General features: G+C 40.7%; 1 protein-coding gene across 2 annotated transcripts in view; it reads right to left on the reverse strand.

Moving 5' to 3' along the window:
- The window catches only part of brip1 (BRCA1 interacting DNA helicase 1), a 241649-nt gene that overhangs the window by 217583 nt on the left and 5200 nt on the right, over window positions 1-18866 (reverse strand). For both annotated transcript variants that reach the window (XM_087977199.1, XM_043718107.2), the window contains exons 2-6: window positions 18608-18754; window positions 17155-17266; window positions 14975-15145; window positions 4544-4674; window positions 3696-3839 (exon numbers count right to left, since the gene is read on the reverse strand). In XM_087977199.1, the coding sequence (XP_087833325.1) occupies window positions 3696-3839; window positions 4544-4674; window positions 14975-15145; window positions 17155-17266; window positions 18608-18700 (651 nt within the window). In that variant the 5' untranslated portion in view covers window positions 18701-18754. The remainder of the gene's footprint in view (window positions 1-3695; window positions 3840-4543; window positions 4675-14974; window positions 15146-17154; window positions 17267-18607; window positions 18755-18866) is intronic.

The raw sequence follows: 18866 nt of genomic DNA on the forward strand, positions 1-18866 counted from the left end.
TGTTGCAATTGTACCAGCCTCCACCACATCCTCTGGCAGCTCATTCCATACACTTACAACCCTCTGCGTGAAAAGGTTGCCCCTTAGGTCCCTTTTATATCTTTCCCCTCTCACATCTACCGCTCTGCCCTCATCAATCCTCTTTGTTACTTCTTCAAAAAACTCAATCAAGTTTGTGAGACATGATTTCCCACGCACAAAGCCATGTTGACTATCCCGAATCAGTCCTTGCCTTTCCAAATACATGTACATCCTGTCCCTCAGGACTCCCTCCAACAACTTGCCCACCACTGAGGTCAGGCTCACTGGTCTATAGTTCCCTGGCTTGTCTTTACTGCCCTTCTTAAACAGTGGCACCACGTTTACCAACTTCAGGTCTTCCGGCACCTCACCTGTGACTATTGATGATACAAATATCTCAGCAAGAGGCCCAGCAATCACTTCTCTAGCTTCCCACAGAGTTCTCGGGTACACCTGAACAGGTCCTGGGGATTTATCCACCTTTAACCGTTGCAAGACATCCAGCACTTCCTCCTCTGTAATGTGGACATTTTGCAAGATGTCACCATCTATTTCCCTACAGTCTATATCTTCCATATCCTTTTCCACAGTAAATACTGATGCAAAATATTCATTTAGTATCTCCCCCATTTTCTGTTTCTCCACACAAAGGCCGCCTTGCTGATCTTTGAGGGGCCCTATTCTCTCCCTAGTTACCTTTTTGTCCTTAATATATTTGTAAAAACCCTTTGGATTCTCCTTAATTCTATTTGCCAAAGCTATCTCATGTCCCCGTTTTGCCCTCCTGATTTCCCTCTTAAGTATACTCCTACTTTCTTTATACTCTAAGGATTGACTCGATCTATCCTGTCCAAACCTGACATATGCTTCTTTCTTTTTCTTAACCAAACCAGCAATTTCTTCAGTCATCCAGCATTCCCTATACCTACCAGCGTTCCCTTTCACCCTGACAGGAATATACTTTCTCTGGATTCTCATTATCTCATTTCTGAAGGCTTCCCATTTTCCAGCCGTCCCTTTACCTACGAACCTCTGCCTCCAATCAGCTTTCGAAAGTTCTTGCCTTATACCATAAAAATTGGCCTTTCTCCAATTTAGAACTTCAAATTTTAGATGTGGTCTATCCTTTTCCGTCACTATTTTAAAACTAATAGAATTATGGTCGCTGGCCCCAAAGTGCTCCCCCACTGACACCTCAGTCACCTGCCCTGTCTTATTTCCCAAGAGTAAGTCAAGTTTTGCACCTTCTCTAGTAGGTACATCCACATACTGAATCAGAAAATTGTCTTGTACACACTTAACAAATTCTTCTCCATCTAAACCTTTAACACTATGGCAGTCCCAGTCGATGTTTGGCAAGTTACAATCCCCTACCATAACTACCCTATTATTCTTACAGATAGCTGAGATCTCTTTACAAGTTTGTTTCTCAATTTCCCTCTGACGATTGGGGGGGGGGGTCTATAATACAGTCCCAATAAGGTGATCATCCCTTTCTTCTTACTCAGTTCCACCCAAATAACTTCCCTGGATATATTTCCGGGAATATCCTCCCTCAGCACAGCTGCAATGCTCTCCCTTATGAAAAATGCCACTCCCTCTCCTCTCTTGCCTCCCTTTCTATCCTTCCTGTAGCATTTGTATCCTGGAACATTAAGCTGCCAGTCCTGTCCATCCCTGAGCCATGTTTCTGTAATTGCTATGATATCCCAGACCCATGTTCCTAACCATGCCCTGAGTTCATCTGCCTTCCCTGTTAGGCCCCTTGCATTGAAATAAATGCAGTTTAATTTATTAGTCCTACCTTGTCCCTGCCTGCCCTGACTGGTTGACTCACTTCTATTCTCAGCTGTACCCATCTTAGATCGATCTCTTTCCTCACAATCTCCCTTGGTCCCACCCCCCCCACCTTACTAGTTTAAATCCTCCCGAGCAGTTCTCGCAAATTTTCCTGCCAGTATATTAGTCTCCTTCCAATTTAGGTGCAATCCATCCTTCTTGTACAGATCCCTTCTACCCCAAAAGAGATTCCAATGTTCCAAAAATGTGAATCCTTCTCCCAAACACCAGCTCTTCAACCATGCATTCATCTGCTCTATCCTCCCATTCCTGCCCTCACTAGCTCGTAGCACTGGGAGTAATCTAGATATTACTACCCTTCTGGACCTCCTTTTTAAATTTCTGCCTAACTCTCTGTAATCTCCCTTCAGAATCTCAACCTTTTCCCTTCCTTCTATCGTTGGTTCCAATGTGGACAATGACCTCCTGCTGGCCCCTCTCCCCCTTGAGGACATTCTGCACCCTCTCTGAGACACCCTTGATCCTGGCACCAGGGAAACAACAGCTGGCCACAGAAACGGCTGTCTGTACCTCTGACTACAGAATCCCCTAACACAACTGATCTCTTGGAAGCCGACGTACCCCTCGTTGCATTAGAGCCAGTCTCAATACCAGAAACTTGGCTGTTCGTGATACGTTCCCCTGAGAATCCATCACCCCCTCATTCTCCAAATCAGCATACCTTTTGAAATGGGTATATCCACAAAAGACTCCTGCACTAGCTGCCTACCTCTCTTACCCTTCCTGGAGCTAACGCATCTATGTGACTGTATCTGAGACGTTCCCCCCCCGCCCCCCCTTCCTGTAACTGCCATCCATCACATACTGTTGCTGTTTCAACTTCCTCATCGCTTCTATTTGTCTCTCCAACCAATCCGCTCGAACTGATAAGATTCACACCCAACAGTATTTTTGGCAGATATAATCCGCAGTAACCCTTAAACTCTCTTTAAACTCCCACATCTGACAAGAAGTACATATCACTGCAAAGGCCATGTTTTGCTCCTTCACAATCTACAGACCCAGAAAATAACGCCGTCTTATTCCTCTACAAACACTGTCCCAGGTTACATTAATAGCTATGGCTTATATTTTAAGTTTAATCAAGAGACTTATCTCCAAAAACATACAATCAAGAAAGAACCCACTGTACTCACTAATACAGCCTTTCTCTTGGACAGACTTAAAACAACAATTATTATATTTACATGTGAATTTCTTTAAGAACGATATCAAACATTCTTCGGCTCAAGGCACAATAACATCCCACTAAAAGTTAATAGCACAACGTCCAAGCCTCAAAGGTTTTTTACAATTGGGAATATAATCCACCTAAATAAGAACATCTAATATTCTGAAGCTGAATTAATTTTGTGTGCATTTGCGTGAACAAAAAAAATTATAAAATGGAGTCCCACATTTCATTTTGACATTTGGTGTACATAGAGCAATTTTCATTTCAATCCTTTCTACACAAGGTATACAAAATGAATTCAAAAATTAGACCTTTCACAATTACATAAAAGATAAAAGACAAACTACTTTAAAATACAAATAAAAAACCATATTAATGTATAAAGCATACCCAGGGCTATTATTTTGATAAAATAGCTACCCTGAAATCAGCTAAATCCGTAAAAGTTTTCAATCAGACTATTTGATCTGCAGGTCTAAAATTCAGACTTTCCACATAAGTCAAAATGTTGTTGCATTATAATTAAAATTGGATATTGAATGATATATTAATTTTTATTAATTAGCAAGATGACACAAACCATACATCATTTCAGAAAAAAGGAAAATTGGCATCAAATACATTCAACCAGGAGACTTACTGATGATTCTTGGGCAGGTGGAACATGATGAACCTCAGAATTGATATTCACATTACATGACATTGATCCAATATTGTCTTCATCCAAAGTAGTTTTATCATCAATAAAATGTACTCCCTTATCAATACATCTCCGCTTTCGTGTCTAAAAAAGTACATCACAGAAGAATAAAACATCATAGGTGAGCAATTCTATTTCTGTCCTAAATAAGTATGGGAGACAGTACCAGAACAACAGGAAAATCAAGAGTCAAATCAAGGTCAAAAAACTGCTGATCACCTGTACCACTACATATATTTAAGAAAGCAGTTTCATCTTCTCATTGAAAATCCTAATTCTTATGATGGCATAATAAATAACATTGTCTCAATGTTCATCTTTTGTTTCTTTCCTAAATTTCCCTTGTGTAATTGGAAATAACTCCACACAGTAAAGATGGACCATGCCATCGGGTGAAATGATTTCTGAATTCCTTGCATGTTGTATTTATCAAATCATTTATGTTTAACTTTCAAGTTTCTTTGATTTATTTCAACCCATTAGCTATCTTTTCCATCAAATTTAATCTAATCACACTCAATAGAATTAAACCCAGGAAAATCTTTTTCGCTCCAACAGTTAATTATATTTCTACAAAAGATCTAGCACCATGTACCTGGCTTACAAAACTAAGTAATTTTCTAATTCACTTTAATTTAACAGTAATCTTAAAACAATGTATGCAATTGATTCAAATATAAAATTCCAAAATGGAACTCTAGTGTTAAACTGACTAGCAAAATGCAATTAATGTCAATACTTAGATCACTTAAAACTTCAGGCCTGTAAGTAACACTTTGAAAAAATACCTGAGAGTCATTTAAAGACATACGGATCCGTTTCCTCTCTGTTTGAAAATCATCATCAGCTTCACTTAAAGGTGTTTTCATCATGGCATGCAATTTGGAGGCTAAGGTAACCCTAGTTCTACGTGCAACATCTGTGAAATAAAACAAATCCATCGTACGTTGTAATTTTAAGAGGTGTACGAATTCTTATCACTCCACTAAATATGTGCAATACTGGTAAAGCCAGCATTTATTTAACCCATCCCTAATTGCCCTGGAAAAGCTGGTGGTCAGCTGCTTCCTTGGAACAGCTGTGACTTGGGTGTTGGGGCATCTACAGTTCTGGCAGACAGATAATTGCAGAATGTTGATCCAGTGACAGCAAAGAAAGGATAATAAAGTTGCCAATCGCGATAGTGTATAGTTCAGAAGGGTCCTTGCAGGAGTAAGTGAGGTCTGCAGATGCTGGAGATCAAAGTTGAAACTTTATTGCTGGAACAGCACAGCAGGTCAGGCAGCATCCAGGGAACAGGAGATTCGACGTTTCGGGCACAGGCCCTTCTTCAGGAACCTTCCTGAAGAAGGGCCTGTGCCCGAAACGTCGAATCTCCTGTTCCCTGGATGCTGCCTGACCTGCTGTGCTGTTCCAGCAATAAAGTTTCATCCTTGCAGGAGTCCAGCGTTTCTGTTGCCTTTGACATTCTAGTTGGTAGCAGTAATTCATTTGGAAGGTGCTGTCAGAGGAGCTTTGGTGAGTTACCGTAGTGCATCATGTAAATGGTACACACCTCTGCTACTGTGCATTCGTGGTGAAGGGAATGAATGTTAATGTTGGTGAATGGGAGTGGCAATCAAACATGCTGCTAAGTCCTGGACAGTGTCAAGATTCTGGAGTTTTCTTGGACCTCAATGAAATAGGTGACAGATGAAATAACTTTGCAGTGGTTGGTATCCCTTCATCAAGTCACCCTTTATTTATACATGGATAGTCCCTAACACAGGTCCCTCAGAGACAGCTCTTAAGAGTGTCAGATTGCCTGACACTCTTCTTTTTGTGTGGGACGCAGTGAAAGACACAAGGTGCACGAATCTTTATTCAAATTTCCACCACCAGGAAGAAAAGAAACACCCGAGCGGCCAGTGACAAGCAGTGCCCTTCACAAAGGGCAATGCTGTGTGATCAAACAATGAAGGGGAGGGCAGGGACTAAATCAAAATAGAGTTGGAGGGGGAAATAATGCACTCCACTCCCTGCGGCGCCCACCTCTCCCTGAACAACTCCAGGGTGTTGGTGGACACCGCGTGCTTCTTCTCCAAGGACACCCGGGCCCTAACGTAACCGCGAAAGAGGGGCAGGCAGTCGGCCCTAACAACCCTCTCCACGGCCCGCTGCCTGGACCTGTTACTGGCCAGTTTGGCCAGGCCGAGGAGCAGACCTATGAGGAGGTCTTCAGACCTGCCCTCCCTCCTCCGTACCGGGTGCCCGAAGATCAGGAGTGTTGGACTGAAGTGCAACCAAAAGCAGAGGAGGAGGTTTTTCAGAAAATCAAAAAGGGAGTGCAAACGCCCACACCCAATATATACATGGTCCACGGACTCCACAGCGCCACAGAACAAGCAGTTGAACTGGGAGTCCGTGAACCACCGCAATCTGCGGTTGCAGGGGACTGCTGCGTGCAACACCCTCCACCCCAGAACCCCGAGAGATAGGGGGAGGACTCCCACGTAGAGAGCCCTCCACTGGGGATCCCCACCGCCCGGTGGCAAATGGGCACGCCAAGGCGTTTGACACTCCTCTTTTTTTTTTCTTTTTTTTCTTTTAAACCCCACACTACCGCCTAACTGCGGTAGTGCTTATTTTTTCCCCAGCACCCATGGTGTGTGTGCGCAGGTGTGAGACACAGTGAACTGTCAGCCAGAATTTCCTGATTGGACCAGATTAACAGCCCTAATCTATGAGATCTATCTGATTGACATCATTACTATAGAAATTGGTTGGTTCATTTCTCAAAACATTGCCCTGACCGGTCAGAATTAATCTGCTTGGTTGAAACCCCAAACAAAGCATAGCTGATAACTGTCAATCATAAATCAGTTCATTACCCATGGTAATTCTTCTACCAAAGTCCACTTGTAAACTAACTACTACTCCAGCCTCATGCGATATAAATTTTAGTTTCCCCTTTGAAAAGGCAATCTTTTGAATTGTCCTGATGAGTGCAAGATGAAAAGTTTTAATAAAATGTGTCATTTTCAGCAATACTGAAAAATATTTTAGGTGTGACCTCCCATTTCCTCATAAAGCCCTTGTTGCCCATTATCTCTTGGCCGTTCCTATTACATCTACTGCTCAGCCTCATATGTGTGCCTTAAAATACTTATTCTCTTTTTTTTGGTTCTGACCTATCTGCCCCAACTGGTCCTGAATAAGAGTCGAAAAGTGTGGTGCTGGAAAAGCGCAACAGGTCAGGCTGCCAAGAAGAAGGATAATCAACATTTCAGGCATATGCCCTTCATCAGGAATTATCCTGAATAAGCATGCATAAAATCATAGATCTACCATTAATACAGAGGAACCTCGATAATCCAAATATTGGATTATCCGAAGGAGATCTCGAGGTCCCGATAGAAACATTCCATCAAAGACATGTTTCCAACACTGATCGCGTCTTTTGTTTACAGTGATTAAAAGTAAACTCAGCTTACTGAAATGCTGCCGAGAGAACTCCTGGACATCGATGGGAGCTCAGGCACCGTCTCCAAATAACTGACCTCCCGCCCTCTCTCTCCCCAGACAATTTTCCAGAAGTTCTACACAGAGGTTTACCCTTAATCCCCCCTTCTCCAGATAATCTCTCCAACATTGTCCTGTACAGGGCAAACGTGCAACCTGTCAAAAAGTTGCAGTGAGAGTGTGTGGACACGCACGCGCGCTCATCCCCCCCAAAAGGCAGCAGCAGCATAAGTCTCATTGTTGGTGTCCAGTCCGGCTACCCCGGAGAGGGAGTGGGGGCGGTTTTGGGCGGGGTTGGGGTTCGGGGATGGTATTGGACAGGGGGAGGCAGTGTTGGACAGGGTTGGGGGTCAGACAGGGTTGGACAGGGTTGGGGGGCGGGCGGTGTTGGATGGGGTTGGGAGCTTGGCATTGGTGTGCTGTGTGTCTCCTGAATGGGGAGCAGACTTCACGGAAAACTCCGAGCCCCAAAGGAAATGCACTAAATCGATTAACCGAATAATCGATTATCCGAACGAAATAGTGCCCTTCCATCTCGTTTGGATAATCAAGGTTCATCTGTATATGAAAATATCACATATGATGTGCATCTTTTTTCTCCATCAGCTTACTTTCCATGACACAATGTACATATTAGATATTTATCAATATTCTTTATTGAAATTTTAAACAACAACGGAAAAAGATTGTACACTGTCATTTCAGGCATGATACTATTGGATGTCACTGGGCCAAGTTAGCCTTAACTAATTTGTCATTTTACTTTCAATCAACGTTAGTTTTTATATTGTTGATTCCCAGTACATCATCATTTAACATACAGATATTATGTATTCTTATTTAAAGCAATTCCAGTGTAAATTATCATAAACATTTTCAAAATAGCCTGAATATGTACTTGAACTGACATTCCTATGTTCCTATAGCTTAGTTGGCCACAGATCCAGAGCTGGCAAGGGGATTCAGCTAGATAGCTCTCTTTCATAGAATCCCCAGAGTGTGGAAGCAGGCCATTTGGCCCATTGAGTGCACACCCAACTTCAGAAGAGCATCTACCAGATCCACCCTATCCCTGTAAGCCCCTGCATTTCCAATGGATAACCCACCTGGCCTGCACATCCCCAGATACCACGGGCAATTTAGCATGGCCAATCCACCTAACCTGCGCGTCTTTGGACTGTGGGAGGAAACCAGAACAGACACAGGAAAAATGTGCAAACTCCATATAGTTGCCCAAGGGTGGAATTGAACCTGGGTGCCCTGGTGCCGTGAGTCAATGAGCCACCATTCCATCCAACACAGACAACCCATACATCAAAGCCAAATAAGCTTATTTTGTACTGTAAATTTCAAAGATTATATTGTTGCACTTCTATCCTCTCTAGTCCTCAGCCACCCAAAAACATTTGCATGTTTTTCATTTAATTCATAGTTTTATTTTATTCATAAGACTCAGTTAACTCTAGTCACAGCTATCATTTAATTCATTTTATTTAATTTGTGACACCAATCGTATATTAATTCATGGATTCTGTAAGTAAAAGCCCAGCTGGTTCTGTTATTAATTGTTCTGAATGGTCACTTGACCCAAAACACTGACTTTTCTTTCTTTACACAGATGTTGTCAGACATGCTGAATTTCTCCAGCTGTTTCTGTTTTTGACTTAAAGGAAGACAGCAGTTCAGGAAAGCAACTTGCTACTACCTTTTCAAGGGCAATTAGGGGTGGGTAATAAATGCTGTCCTCACCAGAAAAGTTCACATTCCATGAAAAATGAAACAAAACTGTGTGCCACACCATAGTTACTTCTGTGGCTCTGTTGTTTATTTAACTCCTAAGCTTAAAATTAATTTAATTCCTGACTAATATGATTTGTTATTATATTTCTATGATATTATTCACTTAATTCTTCATATTTTTCTTTTGATTTGTGGTCCTCCAATATTATTTATTTACTTCCAGCTTCTTAACATTCTATCATTTCTGTTAATCTATGTAATTAAGTCAAATACAACAAACATACCAATAACTCCAAAACTATTTACTTAATTAAACAACTTCTGTTCTGAAATATATTTTTCGATCTAGCTCGGCATTACGTTTTGATAGTGGCAAAACTGGACTATCAATTTTCTGTTCCCATCTAATTTTTAATACCTGAACCTTTCACAAATGCTTAAGAAAGGAAATAAATGCTGATTTAAGATAGCCATAATGAACACCTGATCACAAGATCAACAAAAAAAAAGCACCAGGTCTAATTTAAAAATAACATATCATCAAAATGACTAAAAAGGTACCCCACACTAGACATAGGAATAGAAATTAGTCCATTAAGGCCATCGGGTCTGCTCCAACATTCAATCATGCCTGATAAGTTTCTCAACCCTATTCTCCTGTCTTCTCCCTGTAACCTTTGATACTCAACAACTTATCTATCTCAGTCTTAAATATACTCAATGACCTGACCTCCTCAGCCTTCTGTGGCAATGAATTCCATAGATTCACCACTCTCTGGCTGAAGAAGTTTCTCATTATCTTTGTTCTAATCGGTCTTCCTTTACTCTAAGGCTATGCCCTCGGGTCCAAGTCTGCCCTATCAATGGAAACATCTTCTGAACATCTACTCTGTCCAGGCCGTTCAGTATTCCCTAAATTTTAATTAGATTCCCCCCCCCACCTCATCCTTCTAAACTCCATCGAGTATAAAGCCAGAGTCCTCAAACATTCCTCATACGAAACGCTTTTTATTCCTGGGCCCATTCTCGTGAACCTCCTCTGAACACTCTCCGGGCTAGTACATCCTTCCTGAGATACGGGGCTCAAAACTACACACAATACTGTAAACATGGTCTGACCAGGGCTTCACAGAGCCTCAGAAGTACATCTCTGCTTTTATATTCAAGTCCTCTCAAAATAAATACCAATATTGCATTTGCCTTCCTAACTATCAACTCAACCTGCAAGTTTACCTTGAGAGGATCCTGGACTAGAACTCCCAAGTCTCTTTGCAAGCTATAAGGAGAGGCCGAACAGGCTGGGGCTGTTTTCCTTGGAGTGTAGAAGGCTGAGGGGTGACCTTATAGAGGTTTACAAAATTATGAGGGGCATGGACAGGGTAAATAGACAAAGTCTTTTCCCTGGGTTTGGGGAGTCCAGAACTAGAGGACATAGGTTTAGGGTGAGAGGGGAAGAAATAAAAGAGACCTCAGGGGCAACTTTTTCACGCAGAGGGTGGTATGTGTATGGAATGAGCTGCCAGAGGAAGTAGTGGAGGCTGGTACAATTGCAACATTTGAGAGGCATTTGGATGGGTATATGAGCAGGAAGGGTTTGGACGGATATGGGCCAGGTGCTGGCAAGTGGGACTAGATTGGGTTGGGATATCTGGTCGGCGTGGACAGGTTGGACCGAAGGGTCTGTTTCCATGCTGTACGTCTCTATGACTCTGTGACTTCAGACTTATGAATTTTCACCCCATTTATGTCCGAAACGTCAATTCTCCTGCTACTCAGATGCTGCCTGACCTGCTGTGCTTTCCCAGCAACACAGTCTCCAGCCTTGCAGTCCTCACTTTCTCCTCGACGAGCTAAGGGCACAGACTATTACATGCCAGCACAAACCTGGCTAAAGGAGGGACAAAATTGGCAGCTCTGTAGCCCTGGATATAAAGCTTTCAGGCAGGGTAAAGTGGGTGTAGCAATATTGATTAAAGAATCAATTACAGTTGTGAGGAAGGATGATATACTAAACTGGTTAACAAATGAGACTTTATGGATTGAGCTTAAGAATAAAAAAAAAGTAGTCACACTACGAACAGTCTACTACATATTCCCCAAATAGTGAGAGGGAGACAGAAGAACATATACAGAGACAAATTTCTGCTTGAAGGAATAAGAGGGTAATAATAGTAGGAGATATTAACTATCTCAATACCACCTGGGTTTCAAACAATATAAGGGGCATTGAGGGTGAAAAATTCATATACCATGTATGTGACAAGCCCACAAGTCATAGGAGCAGATTTTAGGCCATTCGGCCCATCAAGGCTCCTCTGCCATTCAATCATGGCTGATAAGTTTCTCAACGCCATTCTCCCCGTTTCTCCCCATTACCTTCAATCCCCTTAACAATCAAGAACCCATCTATCTCGGTCTTAAATAAAATGACCTGGCCTCCAAAGCCTTCTTTGGCAATGAAGTCCATCGATTCACCACGCTCTGGCTGACAATATTTCTCTTCATCTCTGTTCTAAAGGATCTTCTCTTTACTCTAAGGCTGTGCCCTCAGGTCCTAGCCTCTCCTGCTAATGGAAACATATTCCCAATGTCTACTCTGTCCAGGTCATTCAGTATTCTGAAAGTTTCAATTAGATATCGTCTCTGCCTTCTAAATTCCATCAAGTATCGACCCAGAGTACTCAAACATTTCTCTTAAGCCTTTCATTCCTGGGAAAATTCTCATTAACCTTCTCTGGACTCGCCCCATGCTTCCTGAGGTATGGGGCCCAAAATTGTTCACAATACTTTAAGTGTGGTCTGACCAGAGCCTTATGAAGTCTCAGAAGCACATTCTTGCCTTTATGTTCTCGCCCTCTCAAAATAAACACCAACATTGCATTTGCCTTCCTAACTACTGATTCAACCTGCAAGATTACCATAAGAGTACCCTCAACTAGGATTCAAGTCCCTTTGCATTTCAGATTTCTGAATTTTCTCCCCATTTACAAAATAGTTTATGCCTATTCTCCCAAAGAGCACGACCCACACTTTCCCACACTATATTCTTCTGCCACCTCTTTGCCCACTCTCCTCACCTGTCTAATTTCTTCTGCAGCCTCCTCAGTACTACCTGTCCTTCCACCTATCTTTGTATCATCTGCAAACTTAACCAGAATGTTCTCTACTCCTTATCTTGATCCTTAATGTACAAAGTGAAAAGCTGTGGTCCCAGTATTGACCCTTGCGAAACATCACTTGTCACTGGCTGCCATCCTGAGAAGGACACTTTTATCCCGACCTCTGACTTTGTCAGACAGTCAAATTTCTATCCATGCTAGTACCTTGCCTCTAACACTATATGCTCCTACCTTACGCAGTAGCTTCCAGTGCAGCACTTTGTCAAAGGCCTTCTTTAAGTCCAAGTAGATAACATCCAAGTAACCTGCTTGTAACTTCCTCAAAGAAGTCTAACAGATTTGTTCGGCATGACCATGAACCTATGTTGACTTTGCCCTATTTTACAATGCACTTCTAAGTATTCAGAGATCTCATCCTTCAAAACAGACTCCAAAATCTTAGCAACAACAGAGGTCGGGCTAACCATCCTGTAATTGTCCATCTTTTGCCTTACTCCCTCCTTAAACAGGGGGGGTTAAATAAGCCATTTTCCAATCCTCTGAGACCCTCCCTGACTCCAGTGATTCCTGAAAGATCACCACTAATGCCTCCACTATCTCTTCAGCTATTTCCCTCAGAACTCGGAGGTGTAGTCCATCTCATCCAAGTGATTTATCCACCTTCAGACCTTTCAGTTTTTCTAGCACCTTCTCCTTGCTGATGGCCAACATACTCACCTTGGACTCACCCTGCCCAACTGTCTTGAATTTTTGGGATATTACTCGTGTCTTCCACCATGAAGACTGACACAAAGTACTTGTTTAGTTCCTCTGCCATTTCTTTGCTCCCCATTATCACTTCTCCAAGATCATTTTCCAGCGGCCCAATGGCCACTTTTGCTTCTCTTTTTCCCTTTATATATTTAAAGAAACTCCTGCTATCTTCTTTCATATTACTATCAACCTTACACTCATATTGAATCGTCTCCCTTCTTATTTCTTTTTTAGTTGTCCTCCATTAGTCTTTCTAGGCTTCCCATTCCTCTGGCTCACACTGCGTTATATGCTTTATCTTTTGCTTTTACATTATCCCTGACTTCACTTGTCAGCCATGGTTGCCTCGTCCTCCCTTTAGTGTGCTTTTTTCTCCTAGGGATGGATTTTTGCTGTCTCTCCCAAACTACTCCCAGAAACTCCTGCCATTGCTTTTCTGCTGTCTTTTCTGCTAGGCTCCTCTCCCAATCAATTCTGGTCAGCTCCTCACTCATGCCTCTGTAGTTGCCTTTATTCAATTGTAATACCATTACATGTGATTCCAGCTAATCCCTCTCAAATTGTACAGTAAATTCTATCATATAGTGTGATCACTGCCTCCTAAGGGTTCCTTCACCTTAATCTCCCTTATCAAGTCTGCCTCAATACACAAACCTAAATCCAGAATTGCCTGTTCCCTAGTGGTCCCCCCCACAAGCTGCTCCAAAAAGACATCTCGTTGACATTCCAGAAAATTCCTTTTCTTGCAATCCATTACCAACCAGATTTTCCTGCATATTGAAATGCCCCTTGATCACTGTAACCTTGTCTTTCTTATATGTCTTCTCTATCTCCTGGAGTATCTTGTGCCCTACATCCTGACGACTGTTTGGAGGCCTGTCCATAACTACCTTTATGGTTTTTTTAACCTTTGTGGTTCCTCAACTCTACCAGTACAGATTCTATATCATTTGACCCTACATTGCTTTTTGCAATTGATTTAATTTCATTTCTTACTAATAGGGTAACTCCCCTCCCCGCCTGTCTTTTCAATAGGATGTATATCTTTTGATATTTAGTTCCCACTCCTGATCCCCTTGCAGCCACGTCTCCGTCCACCACATTGTACCTGCCAATTTCGATCTGCATTACAAGCTCATTTACCTTATTTCATATAATGCTTGCATGGAGATACAACACCTTGAGTCCTGTACTTGCCATCTCATTGTCATCCCTTTATCAGGTGTGCTTGAAGTTTGATTCCTAACCCTTTCCAAAAACTCTGCCTTATTGTGTGTTCTGGAGACTTCTCCTGAGTTTTCCTATCTTTTCATTTTTTTTCATATTTTTCCATGCAGTTAAATCCACCCCCATAGATGTTAACATGCCTTCTGGAAATTTCAATACATTAGATCATTGGTTTCCTTTCGTCAACTCTGATTGGTATATCCTCAAAGAACTCCATCAAATTTGTCAAATGTGATCTCCCCTTCACAAAACCACATTGACTCTCAACTGTGTTAAGTTTTTCTAAATGTCCTACAACTGTCTTGCTTAATAATGGCCTCTAGGTTTTCACTCTTTTCAATATACCCTCCCATTTATTCTAAACAACCTTGTGTGGGGATCTGATAGTATTATAATAAGAAATATATAATTACAACATTGTCTCAAATGGCTCCAAACTTTTACTCCTTGTACTTAACAAAGAACTATTTGTTAAGTGTCAGCAATTGCCCGATGCTCTGATCCCTGCATCGGTTTCCAATTCCCTAGCATGTCAAATGTTGAAAGCTTTTAAGTTCTTTCAGAACTTTGCCCTTTTGACAATACAACTCCACCACTCTCTCCTGCCAAAATATTTCATTCTTCTGACTTCTGCATGTTACCCATCCCTCTACCCAATCACTGTCATTTGTGCTTTTAGGCATCCTTCTGGATAACTTCTAACGCTAAATGAAACCAAATAATGCATATGACAATAAATAGCATTCATAAATATTTGCAATATTCAAAATAGGTTCCAAACAATTACCTCACTACCTGTACTAATGAATGAATTTTATGTGAAAAACTCTCATATTAAATGAACATGAAATGGCTAAATAGGTTCAAGAAAGTAGTTACCTTGGTTTGAACTTGGTGAGGATTTTCCATTTTCTGCAACAGTGGAGCTGGTCTGGTTTATTTCTGCGGTTGGAGCAGAAGGCATTCTTGCTGTGTGACAGGCACAGTTACACACGGGCAATTTTTCTTGTTTTCTACAACTATTTGGACAACTTTCATTTCCAGATTTGTCTGCACAAGATAATTTGTTCATTAATACTACAAGCAGGACATTTACTGTACAACAACTTTGTTTTCCAATATGAGAAATGCCACAATGCTTCAATAATATATTATAGTATCAAGAAAATGATTACAGTGCAATTAAACTTTGGTATTCTAATATGCTGAAATGCCTATCTGCCGCAGCAAAAGATTGTTGACACAAGTTTTCCATCTTCACAGTACTACAAATCACATCACGTAGCTTCCTAAAATATAGGAGGAATCAGGGAGTGATCTCCTAAGACCACTGGCCTCTGTGGCCAGTCAAGATAAGCATTTGAAGAGACTTGATGCTAGATGATGTAAGTTTTGCTGCAAGTATCTAATGGAACCTTTAGGTTCATTAGTCACTGTTTAAGTGTGTTAGTAGGATTGTGGGCTACCTTGATGCCAAGGGGTCTGAGTAGTTTGGAAGTCATTTCTGATATGTCTTTGATGTAAGGTAATGTGGCTATAGTTTTTGGTCGTGTTGTGTTTGCAAGAAAAACGGACACCCAATAAACACAATCCGCCGATTCCTCAGAATCAAACCCAAACAAGCAGACACAATACAACCAAAAACTATAGCCACATTACCTTACATCAAAGACATATCAGAAATGAATTCCAGACTACTTAGTCCCCTTGGCATCATGGTAGCCCACAAACCTACCAACACTTAAACAGTGACTCATGAATCCAAAGGATCCATTAGATACTACCAGCAAAATTAATGTCATTTACAAGATATCATGCAAGAACTGTAAGGAACTGTAAAAAACACTACATCCATCAAACAAGAAGGAAACTTGCCACCAAGATACATGAACACCAACAAGCCACCAAAAGACATGACCCACTATCTCTAGTTTTCATACATATAGACAATGAAGGACACCATTTTGACTGGAACAACACACATCCTGGGACATCGAAAGACACGCATGAGAATTCTTATAAGATAGCATTCTAACCAGAACTATATCAATAAACATATCTATTTAGATCCCAACTATCTTCCCCTGGGAAAGAGAACTGGAAATGACATCACCCACCTTAAGAAACCAAGACGTATAAATAGAGAGAAGGGACATACCACCAGCGCTTCACTGGAGACTCTCACTGTTGATGTTACATAGTCATGGTGACAAAACTTCTGAAAATAAATCTTCCAGCTCAGTGAGCTAACTTACATACCTATCCTCAATCTGAGCTACAAATCTTCTCAAAAATAGCTAATATGAACTTACAGTATACTATTTTAAACCAAAGGACTACAGAAGCATTCAAAAAGTAACTTCCTATTTAGAAATTCTCTCAATACTTGGTTGTCATAACTTACACAATCAATGTATCCCATGACAACTTTACAGCCTTGCAATTTGCTATATGATGTCTATATTATCCATATAGTCAAGGCCAACATATCCACAACTCTCTGTAGCAACCTTAAGTTATCTTTCAGAAGGTTGAAAAATGAAGTTGAATTTAAAAATGTATAATTGCTGCCAGTCGTCATTCTGATATACAGGGCTAGTTCTGTATGCTTGAACTATAAATGTGTTAATAATATTGAAATGATCAATATTGAACAATTTCTATTTTACAATCCTTTTCTTGAATTTTCTGACCAAATGCATTTGCTCAGCGATTGTGTGTTGAACCACAGCTAAGTGCTTTAAATTTTTTTCTGCAGCAAGTAGGAGGCACATCCCAAATCTATCTCAAACAAATTGAACTGCTGTTGGTATTAATCGGATCCACACATTAGCTGAAATTAATTATGAATGTATCAAATTGGCTGTAGCACATAATTGCGTCATCTACATAATAACTTGCTTGAGCTTAGAATTCTTATTTTTCACTCAAGAATATTATTATCCATTTGCAGTGAGGATAACATTTGTAACAAAGCAAGCAATGAAACATAACAAAATGTGCATTGTTAATCCCATAGAGCTTCATACAACACAAGAGAAATAAACATAAAACCATACCATATTGAGAGTGCTGCCAGGCCAACGTAGAGCAAAGCAGTGCAAGACTTTTCCCACTTCCAGTTGGACTCTCTAACAGACAGTGCTGTTGACAGTTCAAGCCTCGTACAATCTAAATGAAAGCATAATTCAGACCAATGTGAACCTCTGCATTATCTAAGCTAATCACAATATCAACATCAGAAGTAACAAACAGTGAGGTCATTGTATTTTAGGCTGTAATATTGTTAGCATTAAAGAATATCTCCTAAACTTAACAATCTATCTTTCTGTTAGTCAGCCAGCATCCAACAAACACAGAAATCCATCACTAATTCAAACAAATGAAATTATGCATCCACCAGTAGAGTTTCATTGACCCATTGCAAAGTGTAGACACGCTTCCTTTCATGTAACAACTACTTTATTCTGCAGATATTAGGTTGGTTGAGAGATGACAGAAATTCTCTTGGAACTTAAGAATATATAAGCATACAAACAAGGAACAGGAGTAAGCCATTTAGCCCCTCAGCTTGCCCAGTCATTCAAAAGGATCATGGCTGATCTGTCTATAATCTCAAATCCACATTTCTGTCTATCCATCAGCAGCTTTCATCCTTTGCTTAACAAAAATTGATCTACTTATGCCTTAAAAATATTCAAGGACTCTGCTACCACCATCTTTTGAGGGAGAGAGCTCCCAAGACTCAAAACCCTGTGGGAAGGAGTTTCACCTAATCCAAAACTCTCATTTTTAAACAATGATCTCTAGTTCTACATTCTTCCATAACAGGGAAAGTCCCCTCTAAATCTAACTGTCACAAGCCCTCAGGATATTCTACTTTTCAATCAAATTGCTTTTTGCTTATCTAAACTGCAGCGGATACAATCCAAGCCCGATCAATCTTTGCTTACAAGTACAAAATTATGAGATGCATAGATTGGGTAGAATATGGGAATTCTTTCCCCATGGCAGATATGTCTAAGATCAGAGGGCCTAAGTTTACCACTGGTGATTAAGTGGCTTTGAGGGGATCTGAGGAAATATTTTTATCCAGAGTTTGGTAGAACTTTGGAATGTGCTGTCTGAGAGGGTGGTGAAGGTAGGTACTCTTGCAATAACCCATTCAATTCAAATATTGGTCTAATAAACTACAGAAGCTGATATCATGTTGTTTAACTGAGCAAATCAACCATTATACTTGCTTATAGGCTTTTCAATACTTGCCTAGCTAAAACTGCACCACCTTTAAGATTTCATCTGTCCAGATATAGAATAATTACATTCAAAATCTTAGTATCCAAACTCTGCCATGTAGGGTTAATGTGATTGCAAGCTTCAAACACTGAGTATGTTACCTTAGAAACCCCTTCACAGCAAAGAGGACCCACTTGGCTCCTACCCATCCCTCAGAATACTTATGAACCATCAACTGCATTCAATTATCAGAATACATGAAATCAATATACTTACTGAATTCATCATAGCAAGCTGAGATGGGTATGCCTTGCATGGAAAAAGAATTTTCACTCCACCGATTATGTATTCAGAAACTGATGATGCCATTATAATTAGTTAATTGTGATATGCATCAAGAAAATTAAGCCTCAGTGCTTCAATCTGTGGAAGGAATTTTAAATACTTTATCTGGACAGAAAATCACATTTTTAAAAAATGTGTTCAATTCCATTTTCAATGTCACTCTAATAGCAATTATTTGAATTCCAGTGCT

The sequence above is a fragment of the Chiloscyllium plagiosum genome, unplaced genomic scaffold (genome assembly GCF_037043375.1).
Source record: "Chiloscyllium plagiosum isolate Xiang-an unplaced genomic scaffold, Cpla_swu_hap1 HiC_scaffold_31, whole genome shotgun sequence".
NCBI classification, from domain to species: Eukaryota; Metazoa; Chordata; class Chondrichthyes; order Orectolobiformes; family Hemiscylliidae; genus Chiloscyllium; species Chiloscyllium plagiosum.